Source organism: Diospyros lotus, chromosome 8 (genome assembly GCF_014633365.1).
Source record: "Diospyros lotus cultivar Yz01 chromosome 8, ASM1463336v1, whole genome shotgun sequence".
Classification (NCBI taxonomy): domain Eukaryota; kingdom Viridiplantae; phylum Streptophyta; class Magnoliopsida; order Ericales; family Ebenaceae; genus Diospyros; species Diospyros lotus.
The window spans coordinates 11,892,046-11,914,274 of NC_068345.1; the positions used below are offsets into that span (position 1 = coordinate 11,892,046).

Sequence of the window (22,229 nt, forward strand, 5' to 3'; positions counted from 1 at the left end):
ATTGAACTTTATACTAAAATACAAAAATATCAGTATTTAGTTAGATATTTTAACTGTAATTAACAAAAATTATAAAATTATATATTAAATTAAAATTTAGTAACTTTTTTATACCTTAATGCAAAATTTAGTGACCATTTATGACATTCAGTCATTAAAAAGGATGTAACCTCCCATGCCAGTAACGGGAGACTAATTAACCTAAAATCAATACAAAAAAAAAGGGGGGATATTCATATAATACAAACACTTAACTAATTAGGTATTTTTTTGGTTGGGTATATTTAACAAGTATTTAGGTTTAGCTCTTAGTAATGCCTTCCTATTTAATTTGAGGATTGATTATGGTCATTTGAACTATCATTTGTCATTTAGAATTTGAAATTCCAAATCTACCGTTCACTACTTAATGGTTAGAAGTTGAAACTATTTGGGTTTTTGTCCAAATTCACCTTGAACTTGTACCCATGAAAGGATTTGAGATGATATCTCTATGTACTTGCATTTGAAATGACAAAATTCAAAATACAAATATTTGAAATGACCTCATTGAAAATCTCTCTATCCGAATCCTCTAGAAATTAATCTTTGGGTTGAACCTTCATATGGTCATCAACGACACCACACACACATACATACATACATACATTTACCTGCTTTATCCCCTCGGAAGAAAAGGTTGATGCTACCAAGTAGACCACCCAACTCCATTCCGGAGAGAGAGAGAGAGGGAGAGAGAGAGAGAGATTACGACTTAGGTCTCTTCTCTGATATTCATTACCGCTGAATCATTTACAGTTTAACAAGATGTGCATTCAACTAAATTATTCAGACAAAACTGTCGCATATACAGCAGAAATGTGCATCTCAGAGGCTGCCAAGGTCTAATTTTGAACTGTCTCAGAGCAGGAGTTGGAAAAACATCTCCATAATGTTTATTAATCAAACTTAATCCACTATTAAGGTTATTTATCAGCAGCTATAAGTCCTCAAGGCATTCCTTCTCTCTTCTACCTGCAACCATTCTACAAGGAAGACATTAATTATCAGACATGCCAACAACGAAAACAAAAACAAGGGTCGCTGATGAAATAAGAAGAGTGACAGAGACTGAGAATCAGCCGCTGCCGCCACCACTGCCAAATTGCTTCCGAATATCCTTGAATGATATTATTGCAGATCCCCTCCTTTTAGCCGTCGGCTGTGAATGGTGTTCCCTCCACCCTGTCATATAAATAACCTACAAACAAGGTTGAGTAAGAAAATCAAGCCACATCTTTTCAGCACTTAAAGAAAGCCAAAGAAACAATTCTCTTACCTTTCTTGCCTTTTTGTGTTACTCAAAATCAAAATGAGATTATCTAGGATGAGTGAGCTACAAATGTTTAAACTGAAGGAAGCAGAGCCATTAATGCTCTCCCTTACCCAGGGACGGAGTCAGGATTTCGATTCAGTGGGAAAGAACTTAAATACAAAAAGTATAATTTCCAAAATAAGATAATAATGATAACATTAAAATGCAATTTTTTTTTTTACAATTATTGCTTACGGCTTTTCATACTTCGATAACACCACATAATGACCTCATTCACAATTTTATTAAATACATTATTTTCAACATACACAACTAAGCTATTATTTATTCATTGGTCTCCAATCCTATTACGCAATCAATTCTTCACAATATGTATTGTAGAAAATACTTTTTCAACTGTAGCAGTAGCAATCGAAAGAGTTAATGCCAAAGTCACAAGCTTATAAACTAATGGGTACACTATATATTTTTTTTTCATCACAACCAACTTCTGTCCAAGTTCATTGAGTCCCCGTAATTCTTCAAACTCTTTGTTGGAGTGCATATAAAAAATATAAGTTTGAAACTGATCATCAAGTGCCATGAGCTCTCCTCTTGAAAAATCTTCAGGATAATACTCAGCAAGACAAATTAATTTTTCTTCATTAAAAGCAGAAAATGAATTATTTGGGCATAAGCATGCTATAAAAAAAAGTAACTCAGTACTAACCTTAGAAAAACGGTCATTCAATTCTTGAAGTTGCATATCAATGATAGCATATAACAAGTCCACACCAAAGTGATGCAAATTTGTCATTTCTTCAGTATTACGCCGTGAGCGACCTCGGTGTATAAAAACACCATCCATGTCGGGAAGATTAATATTCTACTTTTCACAAAAGAAACAACTGCTTTCAAAAACAAATCCCACTCATTGTCCCTCATCACTTGGAGTCTTTGTTTGCATATATTCACTAAAATAATGGCATTTACAGTATCTTGATTTTTCCTTTGTAATGCCTTGGTCGATTCATTTGAAATCGCTAAGATGGTTCTCGTAAGACGTAGATTAAATGCAAATTCAAATGACTATATTGAGTCCAATAAATAATCTGCCTCATATTTTTGTTCAGTAGATCCATCATTAACAATCATTTCAAGAACATCAACTATAGGCGAGAACATGGAAATCAAACTAATCAAAGTACCATAATGCGATCCCTAACGAGTATCACCAAAACGCGTAATAGTACTTTGTTGATTAAGACCCCGACCACTTGAAATCTCACCATTATGGAGTGCTTAAAAAATTATGGCTTCTTGTTTCTCTCGCAAAAGATCATAATGTTTCGATGATGCTTCAACAATATTCACCACTCTAGAAACCAAATTAAAGAGCAATTAACTTGCACATGCTTCTTTGCTACAACTACAAGTGCCAATTGAAGTTGATGAGCAAAACAATAAACATAAAAAGCACACGGGTTCTCTTTCAAAATAAGTGTTTTGAGACCATTAAACTGACCTTGCATGTTGCTAGCCCCATCATAACCTTGCCCCCGCAATCTAGACATACTCAACCCAAATTTGGAAAATAATTTATCTATAGCAGCCTTAAATGATAAGGCAGTACTACTGGAAACATGTTTAATCCCAACAAACCGTTCAACTACATGTCCCTTTTTATTCATATAAGGCAAAATAGTATACATCTGTTCCTTTATTGAGATATCCTGAGATCCATCAATTAGAATTGAAAAGAATGCATCACCAACATCTTTTATGATAAGATCAATCGTTTCAATAGCAGCGGCTTTTACAATATCTTTCTGAACATTAGGTGATGTTAACTTGAGATTTTCATGAGCATGTTTCAAAGTAACAACCTTAATCTCCTTGTTATGATTGGCTAGAAATTGCAATAGTTTGAGAAAGTTACCTTGATTATTTGAATCTTTAAACTCCCCATGACCATGAAGGGCTAGTCTTTGCCGTAGAAGAAGTCGAACATAATCAATTGATGCATTTAGACGAATTCGATAATCACACCGTGTTTGTTCTGATTACCTGAAGAAAACTGTCTCAATATTTTGCTCTTGATTCATTAAGACTTCACAATTGCTTCGAGCTTGATTGTGTGCACTATTGGCATCTCCAACATGAACTTAAAATCTATCTTTCTTTTTAAAATTATTGAACCTTTCTTTCACAAAAGAATCACCACCTCCTTGTTCCCCATTATTTGTTTTAAAAAGATAACAGTATAAGCAAAATACGACATCTTTACTTATACTATATTTCAACCAATCACCAAATTCATTGAATCAAGCTGTAATGAATCGTTTTGATTTCGAGACTGACACGGATCTCTTTGCAAGTAGGCTCTTCTAATTTAATCTCTAAGATTAACATTGTAATCCATTATTGGAGTTCTTAGCCCGGGATCCGTAAGAAGTTGTGCAATATCAATTTGCTCAATACTTCATTTGTTAACTTGTTCATTTTCTTCAATATGAATTTCCTTCATACTTCCTTTCTTTACTTTACAATTATTTTCAATACTTGCTTTCTTTGTATCAACTCCGCCTGGGGATGTTATCCACTACCAGTCCCAAGCCCGAATAAAGGAGGAGGGTTGGGTTTGGTAGCCGACAACCAACGTAAAACCTAGTCAGATCCAAAACATGAACTCTAGACAAACTATGAAAAACCGTTGGGGCGTAACCCTTTATAGAGACGTGCAACACTGCCCGCGTATAGTGTCAAGTGAGCTAGGGCCGCTGCATCGGCACCGGATGTAGTGACAAATGAGAAAGGGTCCCCGCATTTGCTTGGACGGATGTGGGTAAAGAAGCTAGTCCAAAATCGAAACCAAAATAAAAAACAAAATCAAAATAAAAAAACAAAATCAAATTCAAAGTGAAAGCCAAAACCAAAATCATAGATTAAGGATTGGGTAATGGAACATAGAAACATTAACAGACAAAGTTATGGAAGTGGTAGATGTGATGATTAGGAGAAAGATTAATATTATGTGCCTTTAAGAAACGAGATGGATAGGGAAAAAAATAAAAACTTTATCAGAAACTGAATATAAAATATGGTACACATGAAATGATCGAGCGAAAAATGGAGTGAGGATTATTATGGATAAAAGCTTAGTAGATGAGGTAGTGGATGTAAAGAGAATAGGGGATATGATTATTATGGTGAAAGTTGGTATAGGAAAAATGACTATGAATGAAAAAATGACTGAATATCTTTAGTACATATGCACCACAAGCGAGGTTAGGTGATGAGATAAAAGCAAAATTTTGGGAGGACTTAGAGGGACTCATATAAATGATATCAAGAAGAGAGAAAGTTATTATAAAAGGTGACTTAAATGGTCACATGGGTAGAGACGAAAATGGCTACAAAAAGGTACATGGAAGGTATGGATTCGGGGAAATTAATAACAAAGATAAGTCTATTCTAAATTTTGTTATGGCATATGCACTCAAAATAACCAATACAAGGTTAAAAAAAGGGACGAATACTTAATCACATATAAAAATGTCGCATCAAGCACCCAAATAAATTACTTCCTCATGAGACAAGAGCATCGATTATGTTATAAGGATCGTAAGGTGATACTGGGGGAGTGTTTGACTACTCAACATAAACTTTTGATACTTGACGTCCAAGTAAGAAATTGGAAGAGAAAAAATCACATAAAACAAAATCCAAAAATTAGGTGGTGGGATTTAAAAGGGGAGAAACAACTAATCTTCAAGGAAAAATTAAAAGGTAGAAGGGAATGGAATGGAGAAGGACAGACAAACCAAATGTGAAGGAAAATGGCTACTGCCCCGAGAAGCATGGCAAAGGTAGTTCTTAGAGAGACAAATGGTAGAGCTCCAAACCTTAAGGAGTCTTGGTGGTGGAATGAAGAGGTACAATTGAAAATTAAAAATAAGAAAACTTGCTATAAGGCTGTATATTATCAGTGCAACAATGAAGAAAATCTAAAAAATTATAAAAAATAAAAAAAGGCTGCAAAAAGAGCTGTTAGTGAAGCAAGATCAAAAGCATATGAGAATCTATATAAACGACATGATACAAAAGATGGAGAAAGGGATATATATAAATTAGCTAAAGTAAGAGAAAGAAAAACAAGGGATCTAAACCAAGTAAAATGCATAAAAGATGAAAACCAAAATGTATTAGTGAATGAGGGAGCGATTAAGGAGAGATGGAAGGAGTATTTCACAAAATTATTTAATGATGGTGGGGATACAAGAGTTAGGTTGGGACATCTTAGTAACTCCGAAGGGAACGTGAGCTATACATTTTATCAACGAATAAGTTCAAATGAAATAAGACAATCATTTAAAAAGATGAAAAATCATAAGGTGGTGGGACCAGATAATATATCAATAGAAGCATGGAAATGCATGGGAGAAGAGAGCATCTTCTGGTTAACGAAATTATTTAACACGATCCTTAAATAAAAAAAGATGCTAGATGAGTGTAGGAAAAATACTTTGGTTCCTATATACAAGAACAAGAGAGATGTTCAAAACTGTGAAAATTACAGAGGAATTAAGTTAATGAGCCATACCATGAAAATCTAGGAGAGAGTAATAGAGCAGAGACTCAGAAAATAAATAGATGTCTCGAAAAATTAGTTTGGTTTTGTGCCTGGTAGGTCAACATTGGAAGCTATATATCTACTGAGGTATCGGGATCATCAGAAGGACCTGCATATGGTATTTATAGATCTCCTATGATAGGGTCTCTAGAGAAGTATTATGGAGGATTTTAGAGAAGAAAGAGGTTCGAATAACCTATATACAAGCTCTTAAGGACATGTATCACGGTGCAGAGATAAGGGTCAGAACATGCGGAGGGGATATTGAACCGTTTAAAATTATAATGGGACTGCATCAAAGTTCTGTACTAAATCCATACTTATTTACTTTAGTAATGGATGAACTCACTAAACACATTCAAATAGAGGTGCCATGGTGTATGCTATTTGCAGATGACATAGTGTTGGTGGATAAAACAAGAGAAGGAGTGAACACTGAACTTGAGTTGTGGAGAAATAATTTAGAATCTAAGGAATTTAAATTAAGTAAAAGGAAAACAGAATATATGGAATGTAAGTTTAGTAAGAATGCAAGAGTAGAGGATCTTATAATAAAATTGGAAGACTAAATCTTACAAAGAAAAGACCATTTTCGATATTTGGGATCAGTGATTCAAAACGATGGAGATATTCACGAGGATGTCATACATAGAATTAAGGCAAGTTGGCTAAAATGGAGAAATGTATCAGGGGTGTTATGTGATTGTAAAATCCCATTAAAACTGAAAGGAAAATTGTATAGGACAGCTATAAGACAAGTCTTATTGTATGGCTCAGAATGTTGGGCAATCAAATACTAGCATGAGCAAAAGATGAGCGTAACGGAAATGAGGATGCTAAGATGGATGTGCGGCTATACAATAAAAGATAAAATTAGAAATGAGGTTATTCGTAATAAGGTAGGAGTAGTGCTAATCGAGGAGAAGAAGAGAGAGACTAGATTAAGATATGGTTTGATCATGTGAGAAGGAGACCAAGAGACGCTCATGTGAGGAGAGTTGATGAAATTGAACAATTAGTTAAAAAAAGAGGTAGAGGTAGACCCAAGAAAACTTTGGGAGAGACATTAAAATTTGATATGAAGTATATGGACCTAAATGAAGATATAACAAAAGACAGAAATATATGGAAGTCTAGAATTCATGTACCCGACCCCACATAGTGGGATAAAGGCTGGATATGTCGTTGTTGTTGCTTTCTTTGTATCATCATTCTCTTGAATATCATGATTATCATCTACCTCAACACTTATTTTCTTTCCCCGATCCTCACTGTTTTCTTCAATTGAAAATAGGGACTTTCTTTTAAAATCTCTCCATATCTTCCTAAAAATTAAACAAGAATTGCATAAATAATCAATGATTAATATTTTATATCCAAGAAAAATAACCAATACCAGCCACATCCGCTGCCACCGGCGATTGGCGACGACCACCGCCAACCAGCGATTTCCATGATCAGATGCTACCGTTTGAAACGCTAAGCTAACAAGGTTAATATATCCAAAAATGGGCCAGATCTAACGGCTGGATTGCTATAGATCTGGTTTTTAATTTCTGATCAAAATGAAAAAATAACCAGTCAATATCGACCAATGCGGCCGGTGGTTTTTTGGCGATTAGTGGCAACCACCCAACACCCTTACCCCCATCGACCAACATATCCCAAAACTAGCAAGATCCAATGGCTGAATCTCCATAGACCAGCTTAAACTTTCGACCAAACCCAATTACGTGTAAATACATATATATATCACGAATCTATACTGAAAATAGGACTGATGAAACTAAAAATCATATCTTCTTATAGATCGGGGTTGCTTTCACGGTGAAAATGCGGTTGGATCTAAGATCGAACAGCTGGATTTCACAAAATCTGTGCACTTGGAAGAGAGAGAGAGAGAGAGAAAGTGAGTGTAACGAGAAGAAGAACAGAAAGGAAGCTGGGAGTGGGTGGGACCGTGGGAGGCTAGAGCCCTAATGGGGTCAACTGGTCAAGTGGGCTTGGGCCGTATCATAACCTTGGGTTGGGGGGCTAGCAACATATAGGGTTATAAAAAATTGGGTTGGACATAAAACTATTTTTTTTTTGTCTGGGCCTCACTTGTCTCCGCCCCTGCCCTTACCCATACAAGCATAAGCTTTGACTTGGTAATGGGCAAGAAAGAATAGTTAACAAATCACAGCATCCTAACTGTAAGGCCCTTCATACTACGAAAGGTGTGCAACTCAAATCATATTTTCCATAAATGAAGTAACACAAATCATGTTTTCAACCCATAGGTTAACAATACATGTAATGACCTGGTTATCCAAGATTTAACGTCAATTTGTGAGTTTGAGGTATTAGGTAAAAGATGTTAAATTTAATGTATTTTTGAATGAGGCAGTGATAGCAAATATCTGAAAATTTTGAGGTTTAAGTGTAATTTTGGAAATTGGGAGTAGGATTCTCTTAAATATAAAATATGCACAATAATAAGTGAGGAAGGCTGTAGGTCGGGCAGTCGCACGTGTGCGCGTAAGGGAGGAGTTCGTGGATTTGATTCTGTGCGCGAGCACGGGAGGAAAAAGGCTGGATTTTTTCCAGCTAAGCCAGGCGCCAAACAGTGTTGTTTCGGGGGCCACGAGGGCGCCATGAGCTCAGGCTGCACCATGCGCGCGCTGGTTGTGCCACGCAAGGCCCACACAGGCCTTGCTACTACGCCAAGTGATGCAATTTCATGCCATCACATGGCATTTTTGCCCAAGCCTATAAATATCAATGGGGGAGGAGGTTGGGAAGGAAAATGGAGAATGGGGAGGGAGGCAGCTAGCTTAGTGGGGAATCTGAACAACGCGGTTAAGATAAATGCAAAATTAATTAGAATTAAATAGAAGTTAGTTTTGGTAATATTTAATTTAAATATTTTTGTTGTCTTTGAAAGCTTAATTTTATTAATTATTAAGAAAAGGCTTGAGCTGAGCCAGCGATAGCCCTAATACTATAAGAGATTTAAAAGTGGAAATCTAAGGCAAGTTCCTATCACCCTCTTTCCATTTGGCCAACTCTCTATACTTTTTATGCAAGTTTTTCTCCTTTCCATGCGAGTTCTTATACTCTCTGATTGTTTGGTCAATTGGTTCCTAGTCGGTTTATGATTTACACTTAAAAATCCTTATCCTTGGACACTTGCTTAATTTTATAGGGTTTGGATCGCTCTATAATTTTTTTGTGGAATGATGTCTAACCATGCGGGAATAGGTTCCTAATGGTGTTGGGGTGGTGTTTGTATGCTTTACAACTTTATTTTATTGTTGCATGGTTATGAGTAGTTGGCATTTGGGGGGTTCATGTGTTGAATATGCAAGGGCAAGAGCTAGGTATGTCGTGGGTGTGCGTTTAGAAAGCATCTGCATGACATCTGTATTCCTATGTGGGCGTAGCATGGCTTGATGCGTGGCTTATGGGAGTTATGTATTATCGTTAATGTTGCAATAGCATTGCATCCTTATGTGCTGCATTGCATAGTTATTATTGCGCGTGGCGAATTTATTCACAAGATGTACATCCACAAGCTTCGATGATGGGAGGACCATCCCAAGGGAGCTTTGGCTCGGTTGTTGTGGGAGCTTTGGGCTCGGGATATGCTAGCCAATTCATGGCTACATGCAGGTTGGTATGGAACCTTGGGTGCCAGTCTGTCTTATGTGTGGGCCCTCGGTTCATTATTTGTGCATTGTTGCATGTGTTATTTTGTGGTCTAAGTTGTGGTTTATGGCACAGTTTGTGTGCGGAATGCGGGCAAGGTAGTCTCTAGTCTTGTAGCATTTTTGTTACCCTATATTTGCTAAGTCTTGTGACTCACTTTTGCTCTCCAACATTCCAGGTAGGGGAAAAACGAAGATCGAGGGCAATGTCTAATATGATACGGTAAAGTGTGTATAAGGCAATCCTAACCGAAGACCCTTGGGAGGGTGGTTGTTGTTCTTTGGTGCAGGAGGATGTCATTTTGTTTATTTTTGTCGTTATGTATAGTAGTACCCTAGCGACTAGCTAGAGATTCTTGTTGTGTATAGTCTCCTTTGTACTTGACAGCTTATCTATGTATATTATGCTTTCGCTGTGTTTCCATATGTCCTTATCTTTTCTCCAGAGACTCCACCTCGGCTTCCCTAGCTTGAGGGTTGCCGGGCTGGGGTTCCTTATAGTACATCCCCCAATAGAGTATGAATATGTCAGCCATAGTTACATCTTAACACTCCAAGGTAATGAATTAAGATAATTAAGAAGAAAAATTTGCCTCAAAACTTGAAAGATGAAGGTAACTATTTTATTTTTTTAGAATATGATAACACTTATATAGCTGATCCCGCTAGTGGGATTAAGGCTTGAGCGGTTGCAGCATATGGTACACTAAATAAGCAAAAGTAAGATAAAAGCAGCTAACGAATATACAGAGTTTCCTTCACATCTTACGGCCATAGATTTACATAAAAAAGTGTGATTTTGTACTAGTCACTTGTGTGCAACATTGCACATAAAGATATGCAGGAGCTCGTTAAGAGATTAATTTATTGTTAATAATTGAGAAGTAGAGGGGTTCTACATCATGGCCTCAGAAGCCAAGTCACATGGAAACACAAGTGGCACCTTGGCTAGTGAAAGTACACCAAATACAAAATGCCCTTTAAGACCGTGGCTTCACTACTTTGTGTATGGCATTTGTTTTATTACCTATTTGTTGTAGTTTTCTTAAGTGATATGAAAGAAGAATATCCAACAATTGCTAATAGATTTTTTTCTTTCTTTCTTTCTTCTTCTTCTTCTTCTTTTATTTATTTATTTATTTTTTGTCATTTTTTTCCAAGAATATACTAGTTCTGTGATAAGTATTCTACTGTATGTCACCTGAAATGTTGCAGGGATGGTGCCATCTTCTGCAGCAAACATTGACTCATAGACAGCTGCAGTTGCAAGAGCTGTTTCCCTCTTCAAAATCTGACATTATTCCCAAAAAGAATTAAAAACAAAAAGCATCAACTTAATAATTTTAAAAGGGGCCATGCTCCTTAGTTTTTTAAAATTAAAAATGGATAGGAAGTTATCCAAAAGATTATGTAGTTTTCCAGTAGATCTTACATTATTCCTTTGTAAAAGAGCATTAGTTTCACCCATTGCACGCAGATGCTCTATCAGCTCCAGAGCTACACAAGTGAACAGAAAAGGGGTAGGTCTAGGATTTGATATGTGGTAAAGATTTCTGTAATAGAGACAAAAAGGGAAGAGATCTTCACATATACAAAGTATCCTATGCTATCAAATTTGGGGTTGCACAAAACTTATTTTGAGGTGATTATTAATAGGTGCTCCTGAAATGTATGCTATCAAAAAAGTTACAAAATATCATTGGCAAGAGTAGCTTAAAAACAGAAATAGGTGCAAGTGTGAGATTACCACCATTATTCGACCACAATTTTCAAATTATGTTAATTCAAGTGTATGTGATAGTCTCACCAACTAAATAAGTGTAGGATGATGCTTCTCAAATTCTTTGTAATTTCAAGCAATTTTTAGGTTTCCCAGACCCTTTTTTCCCCCTAGTTTTTGTTTAAAAATTTGAGTAAAGGCACCCTCACCTCACTTATAAGCAGATCCAAAGGACCCTCAGTACTCAGTTACTGTAATCTAGCACTTCCACACTAATACTACGATTATCTTTTAAGATTTCTAGATTAATGCCAAACAATCCTTCAAATGAATGTACTTTAAATTGAGCCACAGAGTCCAAAGGTGATGGACTCATGATGGGGAAACCCTTCCCGAATAAATCATTACAACTACTTAATCTTCCAGGGAGCCTAAGACCATAAATCACATTCCACAGTGTCTGATCTCAGTTAAGGGAAGTGAAAAGTAAGTGTTAAAGGTAGCTGAAAATCCAATTTCTTACTCATTGTAGGTTTACAAGAATATATACAAACCAATCTTCCATAATTGGAAGTTTCCTAAACTGAATTAGGGGATATTCACAAATATACAGTCAAGATAGGATCTCCTAGAAGAATTATTTAGGATGAAAATATAGAAACATGGATCATGTATATCAATCTCCAAATATGTATAGAAATCTTGGTATCTTCTAACTCTCCCCCTCAAGATTGTAAGTGGATATCTTGCATTTTAATCTTGCTTAGCAGTCTTTGACACACAAAACTAGATAATCCTTTTGTAAGAATATCTACTAGTTGATCACCAGTATGTACAAATAGGGTGCTCTAGCTTCTCCTTTATGAAATGCCAATCCACTTTTAACATGTTTTGTCCGATTATGTTGAACTGCATTATGTGCAATGCTAAAGGCCGATTTGTTGTCACAATAAAGTCTCATAGGTGCTGTCCACATGACCCTTAGGTCTTCCCGGAGTATCTTAAGCCAAAGTAATTCACAAATTCCCTGTGCCATAGACCTTGACTCTGCTTCAGCATTTGACCAGGCTACAACATTTTGTTTCTTATTTTTCCAGGTCACAAGATTACCTCCCAAGAATGTGCAATACCTTGATGTAGATCTTCTATCAACAATTGACCCTGTACAGGCTTCAAGAGACAGCTCACTCCCTTTTTTGAACAATATACCTTTACCTGATGTCCCCTTTAAATAATGCAAGATCCTGTACACTGCTCTTAGGTGAGTTTCCTTTGGATTATGCAAGAATTGACTGGCCATACTCACTGCATAAGCAATTGTTGGTCATGTATGTGATAGATAAATGAGTCTTTCAACTAGTCTATGATAATACCCTTTATCCACTGCACTATCTTTTGGGACTTCTCCTAGCCGGTGATTAAATTCAATAGGTGTGTCAACAACCCTACTTTCCAGCATATCAGTCTTAGTCAACAAATCAAATATGTATTTTTGTCGAAATATAAAGATTCTTTGCTTAGAATGAGCCACCTCAATACCCAAAAAATATTTCAATCGGTCCAGCTCCTTAATTTCAAATCCTTGACTAAACGTCCTCTTAAAAATTCCATGCCTTCCATATCATTATTGGTTACTATTATATCATCCACATACACAAATAATGCAATTACTCCCCCTGTGGTCGAGGGATGTATAAATAAGGTATGATCACCTTGATTTTGTTAATATCCCATACCAAGCATGATTTTGGTGAACCTTCCAACCCATGCTCTCGATGACTATTTCAGTTCGTATAAAACATTTTTCAACTTGCATACCACTTTTTCATTTGTCCTTGGTCCAAACCTAGGTGGTACTTCCATATAGATCTTCTCTTCTAAGTCCCCATGTAAGAAAGCATTTTTGACATCAAATTGTTGCAAATTCTAGCCTAGGTTAGTAGCCAAGGACAATAGCACCCTCATTGTGTTCGTTTTTGCTATCAAGGCAAAAGTCTCAAGATAATCCACTCAATGTGTCTAAGTATATCCCTTAGCAACCAACATTGCTTTGTACCTTTCTAAGAATCCATATGATCTATATTTCACAGTGAACACCCATTTACACCCTACCGGATTCTTTTTCTTTAGTAGTTTGACCAACTCCTAGGTTTGATTTTGTCACGACCCTAAGGGGGTATAGGGGGTACAATTGTAATTGGTGCTATTAAATAAAAGCTGTTGTACTTGGTGGTTGAGGCTTAGGCAGCCTTGCACTCTTTCTGTTAGAAAGTTACAACCGAAGAGGCACCTATTAAAGGGACTAGGTGTAAGAGGATGGGAATTATGTGAGAAAATACACTCATTCTTTCCCTCTAAACTTCCTCCCCTCTTTTTCTCTCTCTCTCTCTCTCTTCAAATTACTCTTTTTGTTCCTATAATTCCAGAATTGACCTAAGTCTCATATTTGAGACTTATCATTCTGGTATCAGAGATGGTGATCCTTAGCGGTGAAGGTGTGATCGAACCAAAGAACTAAGGACGATGATGTGAAGTTTAGATCTAGGTTAGAAAGAAATTACGAAGAAGAAACAAATCAAAGAACAAGAGAACTTGTATTACTGAAAGCAGATCACAAAGATCAAAAATACACACACTAAACGAACACTGTTGCTCTCCTTATATAGGCGCGCAACACCGCATAACAGCTATACATTTAGCTGAATAAAACATGTCAACTTAATCAAACATAAATAATAAATAAGCTGCCAGCTCTAACTATTTAACTCTTCCACATTCCCCTTCAATTTGGACTTCTGTTGCTGAAATATTCTTGTAGGTGTCTTTGTAAGGCCCAACTTAGTGCACAGCAAGTTAAATCGATCTCTAGGCAGCCCCTTAGTGAAAACATCCGCAACTTGTTCAGCAGTAGGAACATACCTGATCTCCACCTCACCATTTTCTACTTTCTCCCTTACAAAATGAACATCAACACCTATGTGTTTAGTCCTTGAATGATACACAGGATTTTCTTCCATGCTTTTGGTAGCTAGATTGTCACACCACACGATAGGAGTAGCTTCACAAGGATATCCCAGCTCTTGCAGTAGATTCTTCAGCCACACAATTTCAGTTACTCCCAAGGCAACAGCTCGGTATTCAGCTTCACCCACTGAACGGGCTACAACTGATTGCTTCTTTGATCCCTATACAACAAGATTCTTACCAATGTAGACACAAAAACCGGTAGTAGACCGGCGAGTAACTCTGCAGCCAGCATGGTCTGCATCTGTGTAGACCATGATGGACAAAGCTTCAGCTGAGGGAGAGAAAACGAGACCCAGACTAGCAGTCCCCTTAATATACCTCAACAACCTTTTACAAGCCAACCAATGTTGCATCTTAGGAGCAGCCATGAACTAACTCAATTTATTTACTGTAAAAGCAATATCAGGCCGAGTGTAAGTAAGATATTGCAAGGAACCAATTAGAGTACGATACAACGTAGGTTGGGAAAACAGATCTCCATCATCAGTAAGAGAAGTACCAGCAGCCATAAGAGTACTACAAGGCTTACAGTCCTACATTGATGCCTTTTCCAACAAATCACGAACATATTTGGACTGATTAAGATAGAGACTAGTGTGATCTCTATAGGCTTCAAAACCCAAAAAATAATTGACAGTTCCTAGAGTTTTTAGAGCAAAGGAACGATCTAGATCTGCTATGCAATCACGCAAAGCTACTGAGCTTGAACCAGTGATTAATATATCATCAACATAGAATAACATAAAAGTCACGTAGCTAGAAGTCCGTTTGATGAACAAGGACGGATCCGATACTGACTTAACAAAGCCTCAACACAATAGAGTTGATTTCAGCTTAGTATACCAAGCTCTTGGAGCCTGCTTCAATCCATAAAGTGACTTCCTAAGTTGACAAACATGATTAGGGAACCGAGAGTTGACAAATCCCTTTGGTTGAACCATATACACTATTTCATCCAAATCACCATTGAGGAAAGCGTTATTCACATTCACTTGCTGTATGTCCCAACCATTTTGGACAGCCAACGAAAACAATACACGAATTGTAGGAGCCTTGATTACCGGACTGAAGGTCTCACCATAGTCAACACCCGGGTTTTGGAGAAAACCCTTTGCCACTAACCGAGCCTTATGCTTTAGAATGAATCCATCAGAGTTATACTTTATCCAGAAAACCCACTTGTTCCCAATTAGATTCATGTCACGAGAAAAGGGTACTAAGTCCTATGTATGATTTTTCTCCAAAGCCTTATACTCAGCCTCCATAGCCTGAGCCCACTTTGAATCTAAAAGAGCCTCACGAACTGAACTAGGCTCACGAGAACTCACTAAGGCATGAGGGCTAGAGATGGCAATAGTCTTGGCTCGAAGTCTGGTGATCATAGGATGCACGGAGGGTGCTAGTTGAGGTTTGATAGGCTTGTTCTTAGGTAAACCAGGTTGGACAGTAGGTTGGATTGGAGGTAAAGTGCCAGGAGGAGGTAGAGAGAAACCAGAAGAATCAGAAGATTGCACGGAATGATTCACTCTCGAATCGGAAGATAGGGAATGGACTGCTCTGGGACAAAATAAAGAAGATGAAGAAGAAATATTAGGATGTAGAAAAGCTGTAGGAAGACCTCTTGAATTATGGGAGGACCCTGAAGAAGAAGACTTAGTACCAGAAAACAACTGAAGAAAAGGAAACTCAGAAGGATTAAATTCCACATGCCGAGACACATAGATTCTGCCCGAGAGATGTAGACATTTATACCTATCTTGGTGTTGACAATAACCAAGAAAGATACACTTAGAATAGTGAAAGTCAAATTTATGTCTATTATATGGCCTGGGAAGAGGAAAACAAGAGCAACCAAACGGTTGTAGCAAATTGTAATTAGGAGTACAATGATACAATAGTTCAAAAGGAACTTGAAACTGCATAGATGAGGAGGGAAGCAAATTGATAAGATATACCGAAGTCTAAAATGATTCAACCTAGAATTTTAAGGGCAAACTAGCATGAGACAACATAGTTAGGCCCATTTCAGCAATGTGACAATGTTTTCTTTCTACTACACCATTTTGTTGGTGAGTGTGTAGACAAGTAAATCTAGGTCGAATACCATGAGTTTGAAGATAAGGAATGAAAGACATAAACTCCCCTCCATTATCAGTTTGCAAGGCACAAAGTTTGGTTTTATATTGGATTTCAGCAAACTTGTGGAATACATGAAAACAGACAAGGCATCTGACTTTAATTTGAGAGGATAAAACCATGTATAATGAGTAAAGGCATCCACAAAGATAACATAGTACCAAAAGCCTTCTGTGGACAAAACAGGAGTTGGTCCCCAAAGATCTGCATAAACCAATTCAAGAGGTGTAGCAGTAATGTCATGTTTAGAAAATGGAAGTTGACTAGGTTTTCCAACTTTACAAGCATCACAAAATGACAAGTCATTGAGAGAACAAGACAAGCCAATTTTATTCAACACCAACCGTAACACATTTACAGATGGATGACACAAACGATCATGCCACTGTTTACAAACATCTGTTTTAGGTGTGGTGTGAGCTACATGAACAAATTCAGACATCTCCTGATCAAATGAGTATTGTCTGTTACATTTATTTTTGCTATTACAAGAATGAAAACAGGACACTGAAGGAGTCGAAAAGCACTCTAGAGAATAAGCCAACTTGCTATCACCAGTAGACTTAGAAGCTGGTTCCAGCCTATAGAGCCCATCCTTAAGGCTTACCTGGAGCAGCACCAGTCCGGATGTTTTGTCCTTAATAAAGCAAACATTAGAGTGAAACTTGGCAATAACATTGTGTTCACGTGTAAACTGAGACACACTGAGTAAATTTTTGGTCATACTAGGAACATAAAGGATGTTTGGCACATACAAAACATAATTTGATTGAGATAAGGTTTGTAAAGAACTAGTGCCAATGTGAGTTATAGGTAGTTGCTTACCATTACCGATAGTAACCTTATCTGCACCATGATAAGGCGTATGTAAGAACAGGTTATTCAAGCTTGAAGTAATGTGATTCGTGGCTCCAAAATCCACGAACCAGGACTGATCTGGAAGAGTAGGTGAGGAAACAAATTGGTCAGAAGAATATAAATTTGGTTTTGAAAAATTACCACAGTGAGAACTCTGAGATGAGCCATAGTCATTCATGTAGGCTTCGTTAGATTCATTTAGGGAGGCTATATAGGCTCAAGTATCCAATTGAGAACCAAGATAACCACTGTGACCTCCTTGTGATCTGCCATTAGGCATCCTTTGAAAACTTCTATCAAATCGATAATAACATCGATCTACAAAGTAGCCAGGCTTACCACAGAGTTGACAGTAAACTCGTCTATTAGAATTTCTACCATGGCCTCTACCTCCTCTGAATCCATGACTATTTCCTCGTTGAATGAATCCTCCTCTAGCAAAACTTGAGTCTCCATTATTCTGTGCAGAAGCAGAAGAAGATGATGCTACGTTTGCTTGTAAAGGAGAAGTGACATGATCAAGGCTTAGAGTAGCCAATGACTGATTCTTAGTAGACAGGCGTTGTTCATGCATTAAAAGTAGATACTGAACTTTCTCCAAGTCGATATCATCCATCTGATACGTGACAAGACTTACAACCGTATCAAAATCCTAATTTAAGCCATTTAGAATTGCCAATAACAACTCATTGTCACTTAAACATTCTCCTATAGCTGCAAGCGAGTGGCCTATAGTCTTAATCTTCAGAATGTAATTGTTGACAGACATTCCATCCTTTTTAATAGACCTTAACTGCTGCTTAAGTTGAAACGACTTAGCTAATGTTTGCCTTGCATATAAATTCTCTAACAGAATCCATACCTCAGCTGATGATTCCAAGTGAATCACCTGAGCGAGCACTTCTTCACTGATCGTAGAGAATAACCAGCCAAGAAGCATTTGATCAGAACAAATCCATCTCAAGTATTTTGAATTCACTACCGATTCACCATCAAGACCAGGCACACGCTTAGGAGGAGACGTCTTGTTCAAAAACATAACAAGATCGAAGGCACGAATTGTGGCAAGAATTTGCGCCTTCTAGAAAATATAGTTCCTCGCATCTAACTTTAGAGGAATGTAGCTAAAAGCCTTCGTAACAGCTGAGAAATCTAATTGCAAGGAAATTGAATTACTCAAAGAGGATTGACGAGGAGGAGAAGAGGAGGCGAAACTGACAATTCAATTGGAGGCCATTGGAACAGATCAGAATGGCTTTGTTACCATGTGAAGTTTAGATCTAGGTTAGAAAGAAATTACGAAGAAGAAACAAATCAAAGAACAAGAGAACTTGTATTACTGAAAGCAGATCACAAAGATAAAAAATACACACACTAAACGAACACTATTGCTCTCCTTATATAGGTGCGCAACACCGCATAACAACTATACATTTAGTTGAATAAAACATGTTAAGTTAATCAAACAGAAATAACAAATAAGCTACCAGCTCTGAACTATTTAACTCTTCCACAGATGAAACAGTGATGAAGCAATGGCAGAAGGAACTCGTTTGAAGCAGTTGCAGACGAGCAGTGTTCTAAAACTCGGCCTGGGCAGCCGCCTAGGCGGCGCCGAGGCGCTAGGCAGACACTGGCCGCCGCGAATATGGCCTAATCGGTCCCCTTAGGCGTCAGCCCGGCTAATCGGTACCGGGCGGCGCCTAGTCGGCCAAGGCAGTCGCCTAACCGCTTGAACCGCCTGGTCGATTAGGGTTTTTGTTTCCCCTTACCTCTTATCTCTCTCGCGCACCATCGCCGCTTTCCCTTTCTGTCTCAACCTCTCCTGCCGCACACTACTGCCGTCTCTTGTGGAGTCGCCGTCGCTGCTTTCCATTTCTGTTAGCCTTCTTGTCTCACGCCGCCGACCTTCAATCCACTCTGCTTTCCAGCTCTCTCTCTCTCGTCTTCCTCACTCCTCACCCTGCGGTAAGCAATAAGCAAGCAACAAGCATTGCTGCTACTTGCTGTTGCTTCTTTTCTTTTTGTTATTTATGTTAATATTTGTTAATGTGTGAATTTGTTGTTTGAATATTTATTTATGTTTTAAATATTTTAATATTTGTAGCAAACAAGTTAAATGTTATTTATATTTTAATATTTGTTAATGTTATTTAATATTTATAACAACTTCTTGTTACTGCTTCTTGCTGTTGTTGGCTCTTGACAAACAACAATTTATTTTCTCAACCTTAATTTCAATATTTTACTTGTTTCAACTTTAATTTACTTAAAAATAACATCAAAATGTTATATAAAAAAAAAAAAAACAGTTTTTCTAGTCCCCGACTAGCGCCTAGCGCATTTTAGAACACTACAAACAAGAATGGAAGTATTGGAGTTTGGGATGAATCAAACGCATGAGGCAGTGACTCATGGAAGAAAGGACTTGGTGGCATCTAGGGAAGGTATGCACCAAGAATCGAAGAAACACCGAGAAACTATAGAGCAATATGTGTAGAGGATCAATAGCATATTCAATATGCTGTCCTCCTTGCCTCAATTCAGGCTATCACCTGAATTTCCTCCCTGAACAGTCACGAATCAAAGTAATTTTGGCCATGGAATTCTGCGAGCCTTGCGGGAGTTGTGGAGATGAATGAATTGACAGAAGGAGATCCAGGAGAGTAGGTAAGAGGATTAAGTCCCCATACTCCTAATCACGCACTGATGCTTCATTTGGAGATACCTTTGTTCGACGGATCCAAGCCTAGGTGGTGGATCCACCTATGTGAGAGGTTCTTCCAATTCTATAATGTGGTGGAAGGACAAAGAGTCAATTTGGCAGTGACCTATCTCAATGATATGGCCTACTCGTGGTACCAAGTGCGGATAAAAACTAAAGAAATAGAGGGTGCATGGGATGATTTTGCTGAGGGGTTATGTGGACGTTTTGAAGAAAGAAACATGTATGATGTAATTGAGGAATTTAATAAACTAAGGCAAGAAAGGACAATAACAGATTATTAGGATAGATTTGAAGAGTAGAGAGCCTTGATGTGGAATGCACAACCAGCCCTAATTGAGCAGTATTTTGTGTTGAGCTTTATTAGTGGCCTTAAGGATGAGCTCAGATCGATGGTGAAAATGATGATGCCTACTACGGTGAGGCAGGTAGCTAAGAAAGCTCGATTACAGGAGCTTACCTTAGAGGTTATCTCTAGGAAAAACAAAGTGTTGCTTGAGACAAATTACAATTCGAACTAGATAGCGGGAGGAAGTCCAAAGGGAATAGTTATTGGGAGTCCACAGGGCCTCCTAAGGTGGGCACTAATCTGGCCAAGGGCACCATAATGGAACATCGAAGGCAATTGGGGCTATGTTATTAGTGTGGTGACTGCTATAGCCCTGAATACCAATGTAAGAGGCAATTGTTGAAGATGGAAGGTGTGGATGAAGGAAAGGAAGGAGAATATGAAGAAATTACTGGAGAAGAAGCTGACAACATAGAAGGAGCAAAATTAGAAGACGAGGTAGGAGAAATTTCCTTCCATGCCTTGAATGGGGGTCCTACTGGGAAGATTATTAAGGTGAAAGGACAATTAGGGAAGAAGAGGCTAATGGTAGATAAATAGTGGTAGCACTCATAGTTTCTTGAATGAAGCCACTGCCATCAAGCTTAAGTGCAAGATGACAGCTACTACATCTCTATCAGTAACGGTGGCGAATGGGAACAAAATGTATAGTAACTATAAGTGTGCTAATTTCAAGTGGATGATGGAAGGGCAAGAATTCACAATGGATTTGAGGGTATTGGAGTTAGGAGTATGTGATATCGTTCTAAGAGTTGATTGGATGAGGACAATTAGTCCCCTAACATTTGATTTTAAAAAATTGAAAGTTACAGGGGACATTGAGGGTAAGAAATTGACCTTGGTGGGCAGCCTTGAAACAGGGAAATGTAACTTGATTTCGGGTAATAAGTTATAAAAGCAATTGAAGAAGAAGGGACAAATCTCTCAAATGTTCTCTATTCAAGCTACAGAGATAGAAGAGGAGGAATGCATAGATGAGAGGCACAAGAAGAAGGAGAAGACAACCCCTACGCAGCTCCTCTTGGAGGTAACACATTCTAACGCTTTATAGTTACTCTTGACTAAATTTAAGGATCTCTTTGTTGAGCCCATGTCCCTACCCCCTACCTGAACCCTAGACCATTTCATTCATCTCAAACCAAATTCAAAACTAGTAAATATCAAATCCTAACGGTATTCCCCTATACAAAAGACCGAGATTGAAAAACAAGTCAAACAAATGTTAACCACCTCAATTATACAACCGAGCTGAAGCCCTTTTACTTTACTTATCCTACTTGTCAAGAAAAATGATGGTACATGGAGATTCTGCGTAGATTACTGCCAACTTATCAACATTACCATCAAGAACAAATTCTCTATCCCCATAATAGAAGACTTGATGGATGAAGTCAATGGAGAAACCAACTTTCTTAAACTAGACCTGCGGTCAAGATATCACCAAATTAGAATGAATCCTACCGGCACTCCCCAAAACAGCTTTCCGCACTCACCATCTTGTCATGCCTTTTGGGCTCACCAACACCCCAGCCACTTTCCAAGCTTCGATGATCCAACTATTTGCACCTTACTTGAGAAAATTTATCAGTGGTGGAGCTAAGGAAGAATTTTAGTTCGGGCCAAGGGCTAATTTTAGCCCTGGCCAAATTATAAAAATTATAATTATTCATACTAATATATATAAAAAATTGAAAAAATAAAAAAACCAGCTGGGGCCAAGGCCCCAGCTGGCTAACATGTGGCTCCGCCACTGAAATTTATACTAGTTTTCTTTGGTGACATACTCATTTATAACCCA

At 37.8% G+C, this 22,229-nt stretch overlaps 1 protein-coding gene across 4 annotated transcripts in view; it reads right to left on the bottom strand.

The window, feature by feature from the left end:
- Window positions 1-747: 747 nt before the first annotated feature.
- Window positions 748-22,229, bottom strand: part of LOC127807345 (putative methyltransferase At1g22800, mitochondrial) — an 81,748-nt gene continuing 60,266 nt past the window's right edge. For 2 of the 4 annotated variants that reach the window (XM_052345087.1, XM_052345088.1), the window contains exons 9-11: window positions 11,049-11,113; window positions 10,818-10,907; window positions 748-1,240 (exon numbers count right to left, since the gene is read on the bottom strand). In XM_052345087.1, coding sequence (XP_052201047.1) covers window positions 1,118-1,240; window positions 10,818-10,907; window positions 11,049-11,113 — 278 coding nt within the window. In that variant the 3' untranslated portion in view covers window positions 748-1,117. Of the gene's footprint in view, window positions 1,241-3,233; window positions 3,362-10,817; window positions 10,908-11,048; window positions 11,114-22,229 lie in introns of all 4 variants that reach the window. The other 2 variants (XR_008024642.1, XM_052345089.1) reach the window with 2 other exon arrangements.